General features: G+C 37.9%; 1 protein-coding gene and 1 long non-coding RNA gene across 3 annotated transcripts in view; both read left to right on the forward strand.

Moving 5' to 3' along the window:
• LOC123875648 (probable beta-hexosaminidase fdl) overlaps positions 1-15,851 on the forward strand; it is an 86,750-nt gene extending 70,899 nt beyond the window's left edge. For both annotated transcript variants that reach the window (XM_045921599.1, XM_045921600.1), the window contains 2 exons: positions 12,169-12,365; positions 13,268-15,851. In XM_045921599.1, coding sequence (XP_045777555.1) covers positions 12,190-12,365; positions 13,268-14,999 — 1,908 coding nt within the window. In that variant the 5' untranslated portion in view covers positions 12,169-12,189 and the 3' untranslated portion in view covers positions 15,000-15,851. The remainder of the gene's footprint in view (positions 1-12,168; positions 12,366-13,267) is intronic.
• LOC123875664 lies at positions 4,222-15,968 on the forward strand. The gene is made up of 3 exons (XR_006798187.1): positions 4,222-4,234; positions 8,027-8,031; positions 15,833-15,968. It is a non-coding gene; the product is annotated as an uncharacterized LOC123875664 (long non-coding RNA).
• Positions 15,969-20,461: the final 4,493 nt, after the last annotated feature.

Consider the following 20,461-nt stretch of genomic DNA (forward strand, 5'->3'; position numbering starts at 1 on the left):
AAGAATAAACAAAACAGACAAAAAGTACAAGTGCATGAAGTTCATGTAATACATCATGTAGTAGGTAAGTAAAAAATAGAGATTTTAATCTATGGCAACACTCGATACCACCGATAAAGTATGGCGGCCTCAAAACAACTGGTCTGTTTGGCGGCCAGTAACAGACAGACATACGCACTTTCACATTTTTAATAATAGCATGGATTTTATCAGTCCTATCATAAAAACGTTGACATGAGATAATGTAATCAATCCCTAAATATCATTAGAACGATAGTGATAGGTAGAACATTACGATTCGATAAAGTATCTACCTAGTTTGCTGTTGCAATACAAAATATAAGCACGTGTTATATTTATTGATAAAAACATAGTGCACGCGACCGTACGTTTGATCAAATATTCACACAAAGTTGGTGCTAGTCGGCCATTTGGTTCCAGCTTTGGAACTTTGTTGTCACTCCGCCCGTGGCCGTCCCCCACGCCGCAAGGTATGTACGTGTTCCTTAATAGCCTTAAGTCACGCGATTTGCAACCTTATATCAAGGTCGTTTGGGTGCTAGAGCCCTTGACACACACGCCTGTAGCTTGTATGCATGCCAGTGACTGGCAATCACGAGCTACTAGCGTGACGTTTTTCAAGATGCTTTAAGCAGTTTGTAGCAAATAACGTGTTATGAAATGGCAAGCCAGTGTATTTTCCATGGGAAATCTGATTTTAATGGTAGCGGATCTGGTAAAGCGTTGTAACTTTAGATTTCCTTAATTTGCTTAAAAGATAAACAAATCGCAGAAACCTTCTAGGAGAAAAGCGTAAGCAACGCTGGAGTTAAGTTTTTAACTCCTATCATGATTTCATTGTTAGTTCGCGGTGACGAGTTCGTATAACGCGCCTCTTACGCATTTCAGCGAGAGTTACTTGTTGACGTTTTAAGTAAACTAAGAAAAACTAAAGTATAGACACTGGCATGCGCATTGTATCACTTTTTTCGAAAATAAGTAGGCCGGCAGAAAATATCATGCATTAAGGCCGCTAGTTTTAAAAAGTGTGCTTTTTTCGTGGCAAAAAATTAAAAAAAAATACCGACTTCAATGACCACAAACCCTAAAAAGTAAAAAATAATTTAATTTATTACCGAATTAACATTATGTATACAAGAGATAAAGGTTCTATAACAGTTTTTGGAGCCGGTGCTTGCACTAACTCGAAAAAATTTGATTAGCTATAGAACAACATTACCTCTTGTATACATAATTATATTAGTTAATAAATTAAATTATCTGTTACTTTTTAGTGTTTGTGGTTATTGAAGTCGGTTTTTTTTAAATTTGACAATTTTAGTGGTTTTTTTAGCGTTGGTTAAAATTTAGCTTGCTTGCCACTCTCCAGTACCTGCTGGCGTGTGTGTCACGGCCTTTATGCTAACCGTAGCTTAATCTGATTCCAAACGATTTTATACCCTATGGACGTGTCGTAATTGTGATTCTATTCTTGAAACAGATAGCTTTCAAATTACAGGTTATATTGTTTGTTAACACATACGTAATTTGATTTTGAAGCCTATATAACTCATGATGATACAAAAAATGTTATATATCGCTGGTTTAAATCCCACCCAATAGACTTATCATAATCATCATCAATTTCAACCGATATACGCCCTTAAGAGGGGTCTCTCCGTCACTTGCTCCATACAAACGTAGTTCCAATTTCATTTGAATATTAAGCAACCAAAGTCCATGAAATTTTGCAGACATATTCTAGAAACTAATATCTATGCATGTGGTTTTCCAGATTTCCGTTAAACTATTCGGTTTCAAAGTTACGCGGTCTTAAAAATTCACATACAAATCTTTGAGCCTCTGGAATTTTAAAAAATACATATTTTTAGAAAAATATAAAACCACAGGCACAGATTCTAGTTTCTAGAATATGTCTGCATAATTTCATGCAATTTGGTTGCCTATGAAATTGGGACTACGATTGTATAGAGTAAGTGACGGAGAGAGGCGAGAACCCTGTTAACGTTGCAACGTTATAATAATACCTAAGTGTAAGGTTTGCAATACATTCTGTAACAGCATCTGTCCACCTAGTGGGAGGTCTTTCAAAATGCGCTTTCTGGTGCGAGGTCGCCATTTCAGCACCTTGGGACCCCAATACCTACCATTTTCGAACTATATGCCCTGCCAATTGCATTGAGGTATGTCGGTTACTCTGGTTTCCTACGGATCTCTTCATTTCTGATTTTATCACGTCGAGAATAGCTCTGTCAATCGCCCGCTGAGTGATTCTGAGCTCTTTTATGAGGTCCATAGTTAGTCACCACTGACCATGCCTCGGATCCATATTATGTTATCATCATGATGGTCAACATATTGCCGGCCCACTACTGAGAACGGGTCTCTTCTCAGAGTGAGAAGGGTCACTAACCCATAGTCTGCCACGCTGGCCCAATGCGGATTGGCAGACTTCACACTCCTTTGAGTACATGAAAAACTCAGGCATGCAGGTTTCCTCACGATGTTTTCCTTCACCGTTAAAGCAAGTGATATTTAATTGCTTAAAACGCATTCAACTGAAAAGTTCGAGGTGTGTGCCCGGGGTCGAACCCCCGACTTTCGATTAGGAGCCGGACGTTCTGACCACTAGGCTGTCACAACTTATTTATTAACCCCCGACCCAAAAAGAGGCGTGTTATAAGTTTGACGTGTGTATCTGTGTATCTGTCTGTGGCATCGTAGCTCCTAAACTAATGAACCGATTTGAATTTAGTTTTTTTGTTTGAAAGGTGGCTCAATCGAGAGAGTTTTTAGCTATAATCCAAAAAAATCGGTTCAGCCGTTTGAAAGTTATCAGCTCTTTTCTAGTTACTGTAACCTTCACTTGTCGGGGTGTTATTTTGTAATTTACACTTGTTATGTTATTATCACACACAATAGATCATGCTTACTATAATTCGTATACGAATATAACATCTTACATTGTTAATTTTGAGTTCCCATCCCTCATAACGTCCCGCCATTTTCCCAGATAGCTAGTTTTTGTTCGCCATTGTGTGGATTCCGAACTCGTTTATTTGACGAGTAACATCGTATTTTGAGTTTTTTTTTATCTTGTGGCTGACATACGACATATTATTTTGTTTTTTTTTCTTATTTTGACTTGGTTATTCTACAACTGTCAAACGCATACACGCGAATAAATAAGAACATGCTTTTTCCTCGACTGCACTGGGAATTTTTTGAAAATGTTCTCCCAACGAGTCACACTGCTACTCATTGCAACTTTTTAAGGAATTGAGTGAATAAAGGATCAAAAGAAAAATCTAGTTAATAATTATTTTCAAACTCGCTCATTTCAAGAGCTGATAGATTAATAAATCTAAGCAACTAGTCTGCATTTATTAGTCGTTATAATTGGTCCAATCATTTATTTGGCTATTCATTTCTTTGTTCCAATATTTAGTAGTCGATACAGATAACTAAAAAGGCTCCTTTTCAAACTGGACTCATTGTAACAATGCAAGCGGTGGCGATGTAGGAATTTCAATATTTCTTATTCATCCATTGTGGCCGCCATTCAAATAAAGACGCGATGCGTGTGTGAATAGAACGAAAGTTTGCATTTAAATTGGTTCGAGTAAACGGGGAAAAGAATAAAGCCTCGTGAAAAAGTCTGCTCATATCATATCATAGTTGCAATGGAGATCGATATTGAAGTTTTAAATTAACCGACTGGACGGACTATTTCTTCAAAAGTAGGTCTATTCGTGACTAGGTAGTACATAATATTATGATTTGTAACTGATGACAGAGCCTTCTTATAGGAGTTTGAATGAAATGACGACTTGATTTGCTATGAATTTCGTTACGGGGACTGCTTTGAAGCATTGGGTGTATCTGTTACCATTATCTATGAGTCTCATCTAGATTATGCATGTATATTGTATACATATATAAAAAAATCGGCCAAGTGCGAGCCGAACTCGCACATGAAGGGTTCCGTACCACTGTACAAAAAATAATACTTTTTTTTTAATTTTCATTGCGGCCATTTTGAATTTTTTATTATTTATTGTTATCGCGGCAGCAGTAGAAACCCACAAAGTCAAAGTCAAAATCATTTAATCAAAGTAGGTACAATTTTACTCCTTTTGATGGTCTAAATTGTTAAATTTGTACGATATAGTGGTGATAATTAATTACGTAACTTAAAACTAATGTTATAAGGGTTCCAAACGCGCCCTTGTCTGAGAAGAGCCATTTTGTGAAAATTTCAACTCTACCTACTACGGTTCACGAGAAACATCTGTTTCACCTGAGCGACAGACAAACAGACAGCGAAGGCTTAGTAAAATAAAAAGTATCAACATAACATAAAATAATGACGGTATCTGCAAAATGGTCTAATATTTTAACCTAATAACTTGTTAAAGTATCGTTGGTCATTTTAATATAAATAATAAGGTACTATAGTATTTCTCATAAAAAGTTACCAGGGTAGCAGCAGTAACATCACATAAAACCGTACGTGGTCTAAGAAGCGCCGGCCCTTCTTAATAATTCACGTATTTCGATCAGGTAGGTACTTCATAAGTTCATAAGTGCTATTGGTGTCCCAGTTATTACGATCCAAAGAAAACTATGGACTAAATTCAAACTAGCTAATAGCTTGTCGTAGCACCGGACATTGGCCTACGCCGTAGGTGTTTGAGCGTGGTTACGACGTAGAATAGATACGTAGCATTTAATCTATGCAGCTATTTTTCCCCCGAATATAAATAAAAATTTGATTTAAAACTAAAAACCAACAAGACAATATAAAAATCGATCTTATAGATAAGTATATTAAAAAGTGGAGAATGAAAACGGCACCAAAATTTGAAAAAAACTTATAGTTATTTTTTTTTAACTATGTGAAACACAATTTATGTGTCGATCTCATCGACTAGTACTTATGAAAAAAAAAAAAATTTATTTATGCCATACCTGCGGCATAATGGAAATTACAGTTGAGGCGCCATTTTTAGAACCTGAGCCGAAGTCGAGCGGAAGATTGCGGCTCCGAAACTGCTGTTTCGTGTGGCGACCATTATATTCCTGCATGGCTTTGTAGGCATAACTGCGATAATATTATTATAGCCCGAGAGTGGTAAAAGTCTACTTTATAGTGGTAGTAGCGGTTAAGTAAGAGCCACTTTACGAGCGAATGTATTATAAAAACATTTTTTTGTTATAATTACATAATATTATATTAAGTAACTATAAATTCACCGATTTATTTATTACTTATCTATTTTTTATTTTAGAACTCGCATCAACAACATATGTATTATCCTAATCCTACTTAATATTATAAATGTGAAAGTGTGCATGTTTGGATGTTTGTTACTCAATCACGCAAAAACTACTGGACGGATTTGGCTGTGAAATGGAGATAGGCTACTTTTTATCCCGGGATTTTGAAAAACGTAAATTCACGCGGACAAAGTCGCGGGCATCAGCTAGTTATTTTATAAAGAGAAGTGTCATACATTTAACATCAGTGTGGCTCATTTCTCACGGCGAGCGTGTGGCGGTTCCCTGGCGACTGGCCATGTGACGGACTCGCACGTCACTTTACATAGCCACGTCAGCGGTCACTGTCTCATTAGCCATGCTGGCCTGGTACTTTGTTTAGATCTTTTTATATTGTGATACAGTTTTAACAGCGTGTACCTTACCTAACTGTTCGTTTTCTTTTTATTTTCTTTTTTTGAAATTTGACTTGACTGCTAAAATCAAACGTAATACATAAAGCAAAGATAATACATAGAATCAAAATCGATATTTTGATTCTATTATCTCGCGAGGTGTGAAAAGTAGAGTATTGAACGCGGGGGGTGATTCTGTCCTTGTCTTGGGTACCCCTAAACCCCGCACTTCTAGATAGAATCCTGAGTGCGTCTGCAACACGCCAGGTCACGCTAACCTGGATGGGATACATTGGGATTCAAGAAGTTAAAATCTTAAAGTAAACCTAAGTATAATTATTAGCTTATCATTTCATCTAAGTCAAGAAATTATGCTTGGTAAACCTAATCTATAAACGAAAAAAAAAGTAGCTTAAGGGAAAAAGGTACTATCAGTTTCATTGGAAGCGGAAACTTTAGAACAACGAAAATTTTGTATGACTTGACCTGGATAAAGTTCCTTAATATTAGATTTAGTATAGTGCATTTCATAGTCGACGAAACTTGGTAACCTGCTTTGAATACTTTAGTAACTTTGAAAAACCGAAAGACCCCGTTGTTATCTTGAAAAGGTATTACCTAATTGAATATTTAAGGCAACATCAACGCAAGGTTGTCTATTGATTTTTTTTCGTAATACGATAGTATCGCCCTTTGTATTTGTCTAAGTGTTTCATTTATTATTGTCTTTGTATTTTTGTGCAATAAAGTTGTTTAAATAAATAAAAATAAAATAGTAGGTAAACTAGTGGACTCGCCCAGGTGGGCCTACTAATTAATGTAATAGTAGATTATTCAACATGGTGGTAATGCAATGTCTTACGTTAGGAGTAGGACGCCGGAATAAATCCCAAATGTAACGGGGGATGTTAGTTGTTATCTGTCTGTCTTTCTGCTGGTACAGGGTTAGCTTATATCCCGGGAAAGGCAATAGGCTCCTTTTTATCTTCGAAAATCAAAGGGTTCCCATAAGATATTTAAAAAACCTAAATCTACGCGGACGAAATCACGGGCATCATGTATGATGTAATATTATATAAATCTTCCTCGTTAAATTGGTTGTTTGTACAGCGCTATCCTTAAGAGGGGTCTTTTCGTCACTCGCTTCATACAAACGTAGTTCCAATTTCATTTGAATATTAAGCAACCAAAGTCCATGAAATTTTGCAGACATATTCTAGAAACTAATATCTATGTCTGTGGTTTTCCAGATTTCTGTTAAAATATTCGGTTTCAAAGTTACGCGGTCTTAAAAATTTACATACAAATCTTGTTTGTATGTAAATTTTTGTAGTTTGTAGCCCCTGTAATTTTAAAACTACATATTTTTAAAAAAATCTAAAACACCACAGACACAGATATTAGTTTCTGGAATATGTCTGCAAAATTTCATGGACTTTGGTTGCTTAATATTCAAATGAAATTGGAACTACGATTGTGTGAAGCGAGTGACGGAGAGAGCCCTGTTAACAGCATTGCACAGTTGGGTAAAAAAATAGACAATTGAAGTGGCAAATACTTGAACGAATTAGCCATGGCAAACAGTATAAGATGAAGTTTTATTTACGACTCGCGCTACTACCTACTAGCGCATTAGTAATTTTACTATTTTCGGGATGTCAGTAATAAATTTTTTAAGACCTGACCTTTTCCTAGATTGAATATTTTACTATCTGCACGCATATTTTTTGTACTCTAACAAAGGACAAACACAGATGGGAGTTATAGTTGTAACTTGTAGGCTACATCTTATCACAAATTCGTACTTTTAACAGACCAGACAAGTTGCAGGTTGGCCCCTTAAAACAATAGCTTTTTCCAGTATCACTGTTTTCTATAGGTATTATTTTATTACTAGCGACCGCCAAAAGCTACGCTCAGCAAAAATAAATGCCCTCTTTATTCCCTCTCCCATGGAAATTTCAAAAATCCGTAGGCTCATTTCTGGTCTACATTACAAAAGGAAATTCTGGGCAAAATTTCAGCTTTCTAGCTTCAAGGCTTTGAGGTGTGCGTTGAGGAGTCAAGACTTTCTTTTATTTCAGTTTAATAAAAGAGGTTTTCATTATGTGAAAGGAAAACTATGTGAATATCCTTTTACACGAAAATGAACAAAAGCCGCTAGGTTTAGGTTTTACAGTGTTTCCATTGGCGTAGCCTTGGCGTAGCATGAACACAGCGAAGCACTATTTCAAACACTACATTGTATGGGCCTCCTATAAAGTTTTCCTAATCCTTAGGTTGCCGAGTGAGACAGCCTTTTATATTATACTGCTTTAAAGAATTAAAAGTATAAGTACAACGCGTAACTTATATATTATTTTTTGTTTCGTAACCTTATAATTTATGTATAGTTTAAATTTTTAATAACTTATAATTTTATGATTTATGTGTACAGCAAAATCTTCAATCACCACTTACAAATAGGCTCCTATAATATTATATTATACAACTTAGTGAGTCAAAATGAGCATTTTTTTGACATAAAAATAACGAGCAAATGAGCAGGCGGGTCACCTGATGTTAAGTGATTTCCGCCGCCCGTGAACATTTTGCAATACCAGAGGAATGGCCAATGCGCTGCCGGCCTTTCAGGAACATTTCATTTCAAAGAAAAACAAAATTCATCATATTCTCTTCTCATGTTGATGATCGTGTAGTTAAGCTCAAACAAAGTACATGAATCATAAAAAAGCCTGCAGTAAATGCAGGGTGGTAACCACCCGTGGCCGAAACCTCCCACTACGTGTGTGTTAGTCAAAAATCGATTTGAAACTAACCCAAGCGATGAAAAGGAGAAAAACCAATAACTAAGTTACCAGGTGGAACCTACCAGAGAAGCATAAAAAAGGAGTTGTCATTGTTAATTATTTCAGACATCTCTCTCATATAGAAAAAAAATCGTATTTTGCAACATTTCAATTGCATTGAAGCAATGAATGAATAAAACGGCGTATAATGGGACGCTCCTGAATGGAAAGTAATTCAGTTAAATGCACCTTTTGTGATGGAATACCCACTTGGGTCGTTGACCCCCGCCTTCTGCTAAAGTTCTGGTCAGACAAAACGCGTCAGCGACCTGACATGCCACTGCAATGGGCTAACAGTGCCACCAACATATTATCTGTTCCGGTGGGCAAAACTAGAGCCGCCATTTCAAAATCCACGCAAACGAAATCGCGTGCATCAGCTAGTATTGCAATATAATTAAGTAACTATATTGGATCTTCGTTATGTTGAAAGAACTTTAATTCCATTATTAGGGTTCCGTAACTAGATAGGAAAAAGGAACTTTTATAGGATTATTTCGTTGCCTGTCTGTCTATCGTGTCTGTCAAGAAACCTATAGGGTACTTCCCGTTGACCTAGAATCATGCAATTTGGCAAATGGCTAGGTCTTATTGCACAAATAAAGGAAAAATCTGAAAACCGTAAGTATGTGGTTACATCACAAAAAAAAAAAGTGTTTCAATTTTCAAAGTATGAGATAACTTTACCAAGTGTGGTATCATATGAAAGGCTTTTAGATTTTTATTTATTTTTATACATAATAGTTTTTAATTTATCGTGCAAAATGTCGAAAAAAAAATCCGAGTACGGAACCCTCGGTGCGCGAGTCTGGTTCGCACTAGGCCGGTTTTATCTTTAGTAAATTTCTTAAATAGAAATACCAAATTCTCCATTAGCTCAAAGCGTAGAGCGGTAGAGATTTTCTCTTGTGATATTATGTCGAAAAGTGAACACTGAACAGGTATACAATTCTATTTAGGAGGATTTAGGTTTGACGTGGTTTGGTTGACACTATTGGCTAAAATACACAGCTACTGCAGTAAAACCATAAATTCAACCAATCACGAATGAGATTATAACAGTATGATTACTGTGGGAGCAGGTTCGTCTTTTATTTTCTTCAAAATTAGTTTTAAGTAAATATTTTACGACAGTCGGAAATAAAAATAAAATTAGCAGTAAGTACCGTGCGCCATAGCATTCGTCATATCATCCAATTTGCTAAAAGCATAAGCCGGCTTAAAAATAAATATTAGATCCATGAAAAAGTTTCTAAATCAAAAAGATTGAAGTCGGAAGGCACTAGTGACCTAAAAGTAGCATCTAGGCCACCCTTGTCTGCTGCACAAATACACACAGATATCTTTTCGAATCCCTATTTTTATCAGACTTGTTTAGGGCTCTCTCCATCACTCGTTTCATACAAACGTAGTTCAAATTTCATTTGAATATTAAGCAACCAAAGTCCATGAAATTTTGCAGACATATACTAGAAACTAATATCTATGTCTGTGGTTTTTCAGATTTCTGTTAAAATATTCGGTTTCAAAGTTACGCGGTCTTAAAAATTTACATACAAATCTTTGAGCCCCTGTAATTTTAAAACTACATATTTTTAGAAAAACCTAAAGCACCACAGAAACCGATATTAGTTTCTAGAATATGTCTGCAAAATTTCATGGACTTTGGTTGCTTAATATTCAAATGAAATTGGAATTACGATTGTATGAAACGAGTGACGAAGAGAGCCCTGTTAACCTTTTTCACTTAGTTACACTGTAGGTACACGCGCTGTGAAATGTCACGATAAAGTGCTCGTAAAATTGTTTTTTGTCGCATGGTATAATGTAATATTACAGTAATTGTACTATATTTATATCTTTGTACTCAGAATTTTCTCCTCCTTCATTTGACATCCCACACGATACGAGAGCAAAACAAAAATGAAGAGACTCTCCGAATTTTTTGTATGTATCACATTGATTGTATTCATATGAAATGTAGCCCATGTCACTTGGATTATAATAACGAATTGATTGACAACTCATCAAAATCAGCTCAGTAATTTTGGTGCTACCTTGGAACATACGGAATACATAGAAAGACTGCTAAAACGTTATAAATGTTACCCATAAAGACTTCACAAACTTTCTGCTTGGGGTCTCTTAAAGCTGCTTTTTCCACTGCAGGGTCAACATTCAAGCACCTTGGGATCCCAACGTTTGTCAGTTTTTCGATCAGTTTGCGTTGGGTTTGTATCTGTGATTCGCCATAAATATTAGTTGTTGCTATTTTCAACAAAAACGTTTACGTTTTACTGAATTTCTATAGACTGATCAGTTTAATAAATAAATTTTACATCTAACATTTCGAAAAATAGCAGTCAATCTTGGTGACCTAAAACCGTCACTTATTGCGCCTTTTAGCTCTGCTGCAAGAATACACTCGGATATCTATCTCCACGCCAATTTCATGTGTCTTTCAAGTATCACGAACTGCCTTGATAAATAATATGTTGTTTTAAACTGAAAATTGAAGCTTAATCGCTGCAATTACAAAAGCCTCAATAGCTCAACCGGTAAAGGAGTGGACTGAAAACCGAAAGGTCGACGGTTCAAACCCCGCCCGTTGCACTATTGTCGTACCTACTCCTAGCACAAGCCTGACGCTTAGTTGGAAAGGGGAATATTAGTCATTTAACATGGCTAATATTCTTTAAAAAAAAAAAAATTAGAATAGAATATATTTTTATTCAAGTAAACTTTTACAAGTGCTTTTGAATCGTCAAAATAATTTACCACTGGTTCGGAATGCCCCTCCTACCGAGAAGAACCAGCAAAAAAACTCGGCGGTTGCTCTTTTCAATTGTATTTAGATAGGCAGAGTTTTAGAGATTTTTTAAGTCCATGTTTACTTAAGTGGGTGATTTTAGCTTTTTTGTTGATACACCTAAACAAATCTATATACCATACTAATTAATAAAATTGAAGTGTCGTGTCTGTTTGAACGGGCTAATATCTTTGGAATGGCTAAACCTATTTTAACGGGACTTTCACAGACAAGTGGAGGATTAACCAAGAAGTAACATAGGCTACTTTTTAACCGACTTTGAAAATGGGGTTGTGTTTTTCTACCTATGTACAGTGATATCTCCGAGTTTTCTGAACCGATTTGCGTAATTTTTTTTTATCGTTTAAAAAATTTGGATTCCAACTCCTCAATGCTGATGCTGCAGGGGATCTGACCTATCCACGCTGGCGAAGCTGCGGGCATCATCTAGTAGGTATAGTAATAAAATGCTATATTGTGAGGAGGTTCCTCACTCTGGAGCCCTGACCACTGGCGGCTTGGGTCCAACCCACCCTGTTGCCAGTGGGATCCATTTTATCATATTTTTATTCAATGTTTTTTTTTCCGTTACTTTAGTTTTTTGTTGTTTATGTTATTTTATTTCTCTTTTGTTTCTGTTATTTATTGATTTTGTTGTTGATGTTATTTTATTTTTTGTTCTTTCTGTGTTTCTGTTATTTTTTCTGTTGTTTTTGTTATTTTATTGTTTAAAAATAGGATAAAATGTGAAAAATAAATAAATGAGAGTAAATGCTGTACCTATGTATTAATATAGTATATGTTGTCATTCCAGTTGAAGGGCGTCCGCTAGAAGATGAAGTGGTGGGGGGAAGCGCTGGGTCGGAGCGCGTGGGCGCACTTGTCGCGCGTGGGGCGGCTGCGGCGCGCGCTGCTGCTGCTGGCCGCCGCCGCGTGCACGGCCGCGGCGCTGCTCTACTGGCGGCAGCAGACCGACGACGACGCGCACAGACCCTTGCACTCGCTATATGCGTAAGTTATTTTTGACGTGAAAACGTCTTATAATCGATAGAGCCGGCTGCACGCACGAAAAAACATGACTCATGCGGCGTTACCTCGCTCTGAGGCGTTCCATGTAAGGCTTGAAGTGCAAGCGAGAGCGCGGAACGAGCGACAAAGTAGCACAATCGGCCTTTGTTGTCACGTTCAACTATCGTCAGTAAACCGACTTTACAGACAACCAATTTTTTTTTCCAAAAGGAAAACGGAACCTTGATAGGATCACTTTATTGTCTGTCTGTCCGTCTATCCATCCGTCCGTCGTGTCTGTCAAGAAAACCTATAGGGTACTTCCCGTTGACCTAGAATCACGGATAGGTAGGTGGGTCTTATAGCACACGTAAAAGAATAAATCCGATAACAGAGAATTTGGGATTACATCACAAAAAAATAATTAAAATGTGTTCACGAAAAAATTAATTTACTAAATCACAAATGGATGGCGCTGTTGTCATTAACTTGCTGTGTTGCACATAAAAATATTAAAACATCTTGTACAATGGCACGGAACCCTTCGTATGCGAGTCCGACTAGCACTTGACCAGTTTTTTTAATACATATCACAAATTGCGGATATCCCAGGGTTGAAGCTGATGCGTAGATAGAAAATATAATATCGTTAGAAGCTAAAGCTTGGCTCTGCGGTTGCTGCTTGAGGGCCGCAGCCTACTGTACTGGTGGCAGCAGATAACTTTTAAAATAAAGGAATGGAAAAATTAACTAGATATCATCTTAGGCGGGTTACAATTTCTGTCAAGCGCAAGTTAACATAGCATTTAAAAATCATTTCTCATTAAAAATTCCATTTTTCTTTTCTTTTGACGGTGAAATTAGTTAGGTACAAGCCGTAAAAACAATATTCATTTCTTTTTCAGAAATGTCGCTCCTCAATGGTCATGGATTTGCCGGAATGATCGCTGCGAGAGGTTCCTTGCAACAGAAACCCCAATATTGCAGTCTCTTCCAACCTGCAACATGCTGTGTGCTTCTACCCAACTGTGGCCGCAGCCCACCGGTCCCGTCAGCCTGGCCACCGCCGCAGCGCACGTGCGATCCAACAGCTTCTCCTTACAAGTGATCTCATCCCCTTCTCGGGAACTAAAAGACCATCTCGTTGACGCCTTCAATTTAATGGTCGAAGACTTGAAATCCCTGGAGAGAAATGCAGGCATAGAGAACAGGAGATCTAGCACCGGTACTCCTCACGATGTACTCGTTAGGGTCACAGTCAATGGCACCGCTGATCCACGAATGCGACAAGACACCGACGAAACCTACAAATTGACTCTCCGACCTGCCGGTAACTCGCTCATGGTCGACATAACTGCGCGCTCGTTCGTCGGCGCTCGACATGGCTTCGAAACTCTATCCCAACTAGTCTGGCTAGACCCCTACGCTGCGTCACTTCTAATCCTCGAAGCGGCAACTGTAGAGGACGGACCGCGATTCCGGTATCGAGGACTTCTGTTGGACACGGCACGAAATTACTTCCCCGTGAGTGATATACTGCGAACTATCGACGCCATGGGTGCGTGCAAAATGAACACATTTCATTGGCACGTCAGCGACTCCCAATCGTTTCCACTAAGATTGAACAGCGCGCCGCAGTTGGCGCAGCACGGTGCGTACGGCCCGGGAGCCGTGTACACGACAGATGATGTGAGAACTATAGTCCGAAGAGCTAGGTTGCGTGGAATCCGCGTGTTAATCGAAGTAGATGCACCAGCGCACGTCGGTAAAGCCTGGACCTGGGGTCCGATGGCGGGGCTAGGTCACTTAGCGCACTGTGTCGAAGTAGAACCCTGGAGCACGTACTGCGGCGAACCTCCTTGTGGGCAGCTCAACCCGCGAAACCCTAACGTCTACGCGATTCTAGAACGCATATACGCCGAGATCATTCAATTGACGGGGGTCGATGATATATTCCATCTGGGGGGCGATGAGGTATCAGAACGCTGTTGGGCACAACATTTCAACGACACGGATCCAATGGAGCTATGGTTTGACTTTACAAAGCGCGCAATGCATGCCCTCGAGCGCGCCAATGGTGGTAAGCTGCCGGAGTTGACGCTGCTTTGGTCGTCACGCTTAACCCACACGCCGTACCTCGAGCGTCTTGACAAAAAGCGATTCGGTGTGCAGATATGGGGTTCGTCGCGGTGGCCGGAGTCTCGGGCGGTGTTGGACGCGGGCTACCGCTCTATCCTATCGCACGTGGACGCGTGGTACTTAGATTGCGGGTTCGGCTCGTGGCGCGACAGCTCCGACGGGCACTGCGGGCCGTATCGTTCGTGGCAGCAGATCTACGAACACCGGCCGTGGATAGAGGAGATGCCGGGGCTGGCCACGGGCGTGGAGCCGTGGCGGGTGGACGGCGGCGCAGCGTGCCAGTGGACCGAGCAGCTGGGCTCCGGGGGGCTCGACGCGCGAGTGTGGCCGCGCACGGCCGCGCTCGCGGAGCGGCTGTGGTCGGACCGCGCGGAGGGCGCCACGGCGGACGTTTACTTAAGATTGGACACTCAAAGAGCTCGGTTACTAGCTAAAGGCATCCACGCGGCACCTCTGTGGCCACGCTGGTGTTCTCACAATCCCCATGCTTGCCTCTAGCTTTAAACGTGTTCTCTTGAAGGAGGATGGGATTTTATATCGTGGCTTGTGAACGCCGCGCTGGCGCATGCCGCTCGCACAAAACTCTATTTATGAAATCTATATATAGGTAGATACTTAGATAGCTCGAAAAAGTTTTGTTACTGTACGTTTGGTACGAGTTTTCACCTACGTAGTATGAGTTTAGTTAGCGAAAACGGAAATTTTGTGACTTGCAATTTATAGAAAGTGTGACTTTAAAAGCAGGGTCTTGATCAATTTTATTCTGACGTTATAGTGTTTCGTTACTCGAAATCTATCAACGTTGTAGAGATGTGCAAACTTGTACTAAGAGTACTGACTCGATTCTTCCTTGTTTATTTATTTAGGTTTGTTGTACATAATAATTTATTGTTATCGATGTATGTGACAATTAGATAAAGATTTGTACAGTGCTTTGTAGTTACACTTATTTAGATAAAATTAATATAATTGTTAACTTAATAACTTTGTAATATTTCGTAATTTATGCTTAATTGAGAAACGTACTTGTAAAATTGATATACTGGGATACTAAATTAATAGTATAATAAGTAGTATAGTTAGGACCTATTTGACTGCCATTTTAATCACAATTTAATGATATTTCCCTGGAATAATGCACAATGTGACATAAAATACACACAACCTAAATCTTTAACCTACGTAGATATTACAAAAGAAAAAAGAAATACTTACCTATGTTTATAAATTATTATTATGTAAAATAATAGACATTATTAGAGGCATTTTTTCGGTAAGTGAAAAGTACAAGATCAGTCTGAAAGAGGGTTTTAGCTGAAAATGGGTAATAGGCAATGATGTTATAATAAAAAGAAGTAGATAAGTTATACGCGGACTGCAAGTGGCACATCAAAACTAGGCTACTTAGCAAACCTGAGCTCAGTCACCGCCCTGTCGTCGCGCAGTCACAACGTCTTTGAAAGTGATGTTTATTTTGTTTTTGTCTCCCAAAACAACTGGAAATGCCGTCGTGTGTGATGAGATTCTGCACAAACTACACAAGCAAGGTGTCCAAAAGTGAAGGAATCACATTTCATTCGTAAGTAAAACATTTTCTTATAATTATTACGTATTTTTCACTTATTTAACAATTACAAACTGCGCGTTCGTGTAGAATATAACTCATTGCAATTTCGACCTTATGTCACATGCCATAAGTACGCGGCTGTCTTCTGCTCAGGTATCAAGTTATCATTGTACGTATTTTAAAGTTTCCGATCAAAGAATATAAAATAAACAGATAGGTCTCTTCTGAGTATTGACAATTCAAATAGAGTGTGTATTTCCTGTTTTAGGGAAGGATAAAGTAACTATGGTTTAACATCTTTTTACGGTCCACTGCTGGTCCGTTTCAAACAGACAGACAGACAAAAATTTTAAAAACGTGTGATTCAGTTATGGTATCGTTTAAATAACCATATGAGCTTAATATGAGGTAGTTATTTCGAAATTACAGACAGACACTCCAATTTTATTTATTAATAGCTGATTGTTCAGATACCCTGCAGCATCAGGATTGAAGAGTTGGAATCCAAATTTTTTATGAAACAATGTCGCAAAGTTCCTCTATCGATTAAAAAAGAAATGACGCAAATCGGTTCAGAAATCTCTGAGATTTCGGTGTACATAGGTAGAAAAACACAACTCTCTTTTTGAAAGTCGGTTAAAAAAGTAGCCTATGTTACTGCCTGGTCAATTCTCTACTTGTCTGTGAAAATCCCGTCAAAATCGGTTCAGCCGTTCCGAAAATTAGCTTTTTCAAACAGACAGACAGACAAAAATTTTAAAAACGTGTGATTCAGTTATGGTATCGTTCAAATAACCATATGACCTTAATATGCGGTAGTTATTTCGAAATTACAGACAGACACTCCAATTTTATTTATTAGTATATAGAAAATAAGTATAGATACAACTACAGTGTAGGCATAAATCGGCATTAGCCGGAATGACTGCACTGTTTTTTTATTCTTTGGAGTTTCTAGTTTACCGTCACCTCCCGTCTCTTTTACGCTCGCATTATTAGGCATATATCTGTCCTTCTCCCACTCTTCTACGCAGGACGAGGTAGTGCAAAATATAACCGTCTCATTTTCGTGCGCCACTTATTAAGCTGAGGTTATTAGTTCACCGTCCTGTACTCTCTGTTATGTGACGTCAAAATACTATCTATGCGTTTGTGTGTGTGAGTCTTTCGGCGTTGACGCAGCGTGCCATTTGTAAACATCGAATTTGATATAAGTAACGTATCTACCTCTTTCTATTGTAATATCATTGGTAATAGGGATGATGACTACTAGTTATAGTCATTTATTGAACTTTGTTCGCTATCGTTCGTTAGCCTTCGCTTGCTTTTGCTCTCTCTGCCTACCCATGGCCCATAGACGAATAAAAAAGGGCGAACGGATTGTCGCTGGACACCACCACGAAGCACTCAAATGAGCTAGCCTCGCTTGTACAAGGGGTCACGCACACATTCACATTAATCATATCGGTCGGCTGCTATCATTTTTGTATATTCCTCAGAAGTGCTTCAATATTTTCTTAGAGACAAGTAGTCCGCCCTCTTTTATTCATCCATGCCCAGGCCTAAGAGAGTACCGATACCATGACCAATACTCGAGAAACAATACACAAATAATAATATAAACACGAGTGCCAAACACTATACATAATATATACCCATTCCTAATCGGTTGAAAAGTAGGGGGTTCTCGCATGATTGTTTTAATGATAATCACAAATTTTTAATGAAACTTTAGCCCACTGAAAATGACATATTATACAAATACGCTGGAAAAAGCGTGCCATACAAATAATTTTTTTTTTTTTTTTTTTTTTTTTTTTTTTTTTTTTTTTTTTTTTATTGTAGGAACACATACAGCTTATTACAATACCACTTAGCCAATCATTTCTAGATGTTACAGTCGCCCATAAAGTGCTCACTAATAGTCTATACAATCTCAATTCTGTGCGGGAGTTAGTAGGTTAGTCTAAGTAATTAAATTAAGTAAAATTAAATTACAAGAAGTTAGTATGTTATCAAGTATTTATAAAATAGTTATGAATAGTGGATATAGTAATAATGTATATAGTATAAATCACGCCTTTATAAGTATTATTTAAAAAATTTAAGTTCATTTACAAATTTACTAATTTTGTGTTGAAATTGGTCTAAAAGTACATATTTCTTATTATATTTATCGCATGTTCTCACTAAAAATCTATTATGGCCAAAGTTCGTGTTGATTTGTGGAAGACAAAAGGTTTTTACGTTTCGTCTGGACATTCTGGGTATGAAGTACATTATTTTACTTAACAAATAAGGAGAATCAATAAGATCATTTACAATTTTATATAAGAAGATTTGGTCCTTGTGTTCCCTTCTGAGTTCCAAAGAGATTAATTCGGTACCATTAAAGGTGTTAAATCTTTTACATAGACATCTTAAAAATTTACGTTGGATAGATTCTAACATATTGATATAAACAGCGTATTGTGGATTCCATGCAGTAGAAGCATGCTCTAAATGAGATCTTACATATGAGTTATAAAGTAAAATGAGGGTATTTGGATTTTTGAAATCAACTGACTGACGGAGAATAAATCCTAACATCTTATAGGCTCTATTTCTTATTTTAGTTAAATGTGAGTCAAATAATAGTTGACTATCCAGCTGAACTCCCAGGTCTCGCACCTCCTTGACTCTGCGTACCGGTTTTTTAAATAAATTATAATTATGGCAAATCCAATTCTTTTTTCTCGTAAAGGTAATGGTGCAACATTTATCCACATTTAACTCTAAACCGTTATTTGTACAATATAGACTAATGCGATCTAGATCTTCCTGTAGATCTTGACAGTCTTTTACCGTTCTAATTACTTTGAAAATTTTGGTGTCGTCTGCATATAATAATATATTAGAGTTTTTAACACTTTTTATGACGTCATTTATAAAGATATTAAATAGCAATGGTCCAAGGTGCGAGCCCTGGGGTACACCTGATGTGATAGGGACAAATGTAGTTGTAAAGCCCTTAACAGCAACCGCTTGGGTGCGCTCCCGTAAATACGATGTAAGCCACCTCAAGAGATCACCGTGTATACCAATAGCTTCTAGCTTCACGATTAAGATATCGTGTGAAATTTTATCAAAAGCTTTAGAGTAATCGGTATACACGGCGTCAACCTGAAAACCTTTGTCCATCGCATCTAAAGTCACATCAAGTAATTCGCAAAGATTAGTTTCTGTTGATCTTTTGTTTATAAACCCATGTTGCAGAGGTGTTAATAATGGCCGTACTGCAGGGAATAATGAATCGTAAATAATCTTTTCGAAAAGTTTAGGAATAACTGACAGCTTGGAGATGCCACGATAATTACGTATGTTATGCTTATCTCCATTTTTGTGGATAGGTACAACAATTGAACGTTTCCAAGTTTTTGGTAAAATACCAGATCTCAGTGACAATTGGAACAAAAGAGTCAATGGAATGGCTAGTTGCTTGCTACATCTTTTAATAAATAAGGGATGCAAGCCGTCGGGACCGCTGCCTTTGGTCGTATTTAAGGCTGATAAATATTTTTCGACAGTTTTATGATTTAAATCTACATGTCCAATGAGAGCTTGTGGATATACGAGCGCATCAATATTTAACGTCGTGGCGGATGGTTTTTGAAAAACTGATTCAAAAAACTTATTGAATAGATCAGCTATTCGTTGCCCTTCTTGGGCACTCTCAGTATCCAGGTATAGACTATCCGGTATGCTATTAATGTTTTGTTTCGATTTTACAAACGACCAAAAGCATTTAGAATTAGCAGTTAATATATTGGCTTCAGCACGCTCAATGTACGCATTATAACAAGATGCCTCTAAGTTCTTAAACTCACGCCGCAGTTCTGAAAACAAAATATAATCACATTGTCTACCATAAATCTTCCATTTTTTATGCAATTTTAGTTTTTTATTTACCAGTTTTATTAAAGGGCGCGAGTACCATATAGGATATCTAGAACTATTTATAACGAGTCTAGATGGGATAAATTTATCAATTATCAAGTTAACTATCGTATAAAATTCAGTCACCGCTTCTTCCACACTTTTACCGCTGAAGCATGCATCCCAATCGGTTTTTGCTAGTTCAATATTAATAGAACTGTAATCGGCTGTATGAAATCGACGCACAAGACGAGGAGGAGGCCTTAGACTAGGCTGCAAATAGTTCATTTATATTATAGTTATTTTTAGCTAAAATTTGACACTGTTCAAATGTCCTTCATGTTGACACTATGTTGACTAACTAACATTTAGTTCCGAGTACACTCACGTTATGCCCACTGCTGCCATCATTACCAAAATGGCGAAAAACAGGTCAGCAATCGCAGGTCCAGTGTACTTGTATTAGTAGAGGTCAGTG

The sequence above is a fragment of the Maniola jurtina genome, chromosome 20, assembly GCF_905333055.1.
Source record: "Maniola jurtina chromosome 20, ilManJurt1.1, whole genome shotgun sequence".
NCBI classification, from domain to species: Eukaryota; Metazoa; Arthropoda; class Insecta; order Lepidoptera; family Nymphalidae; genus Maniola; species Maniola jurtina.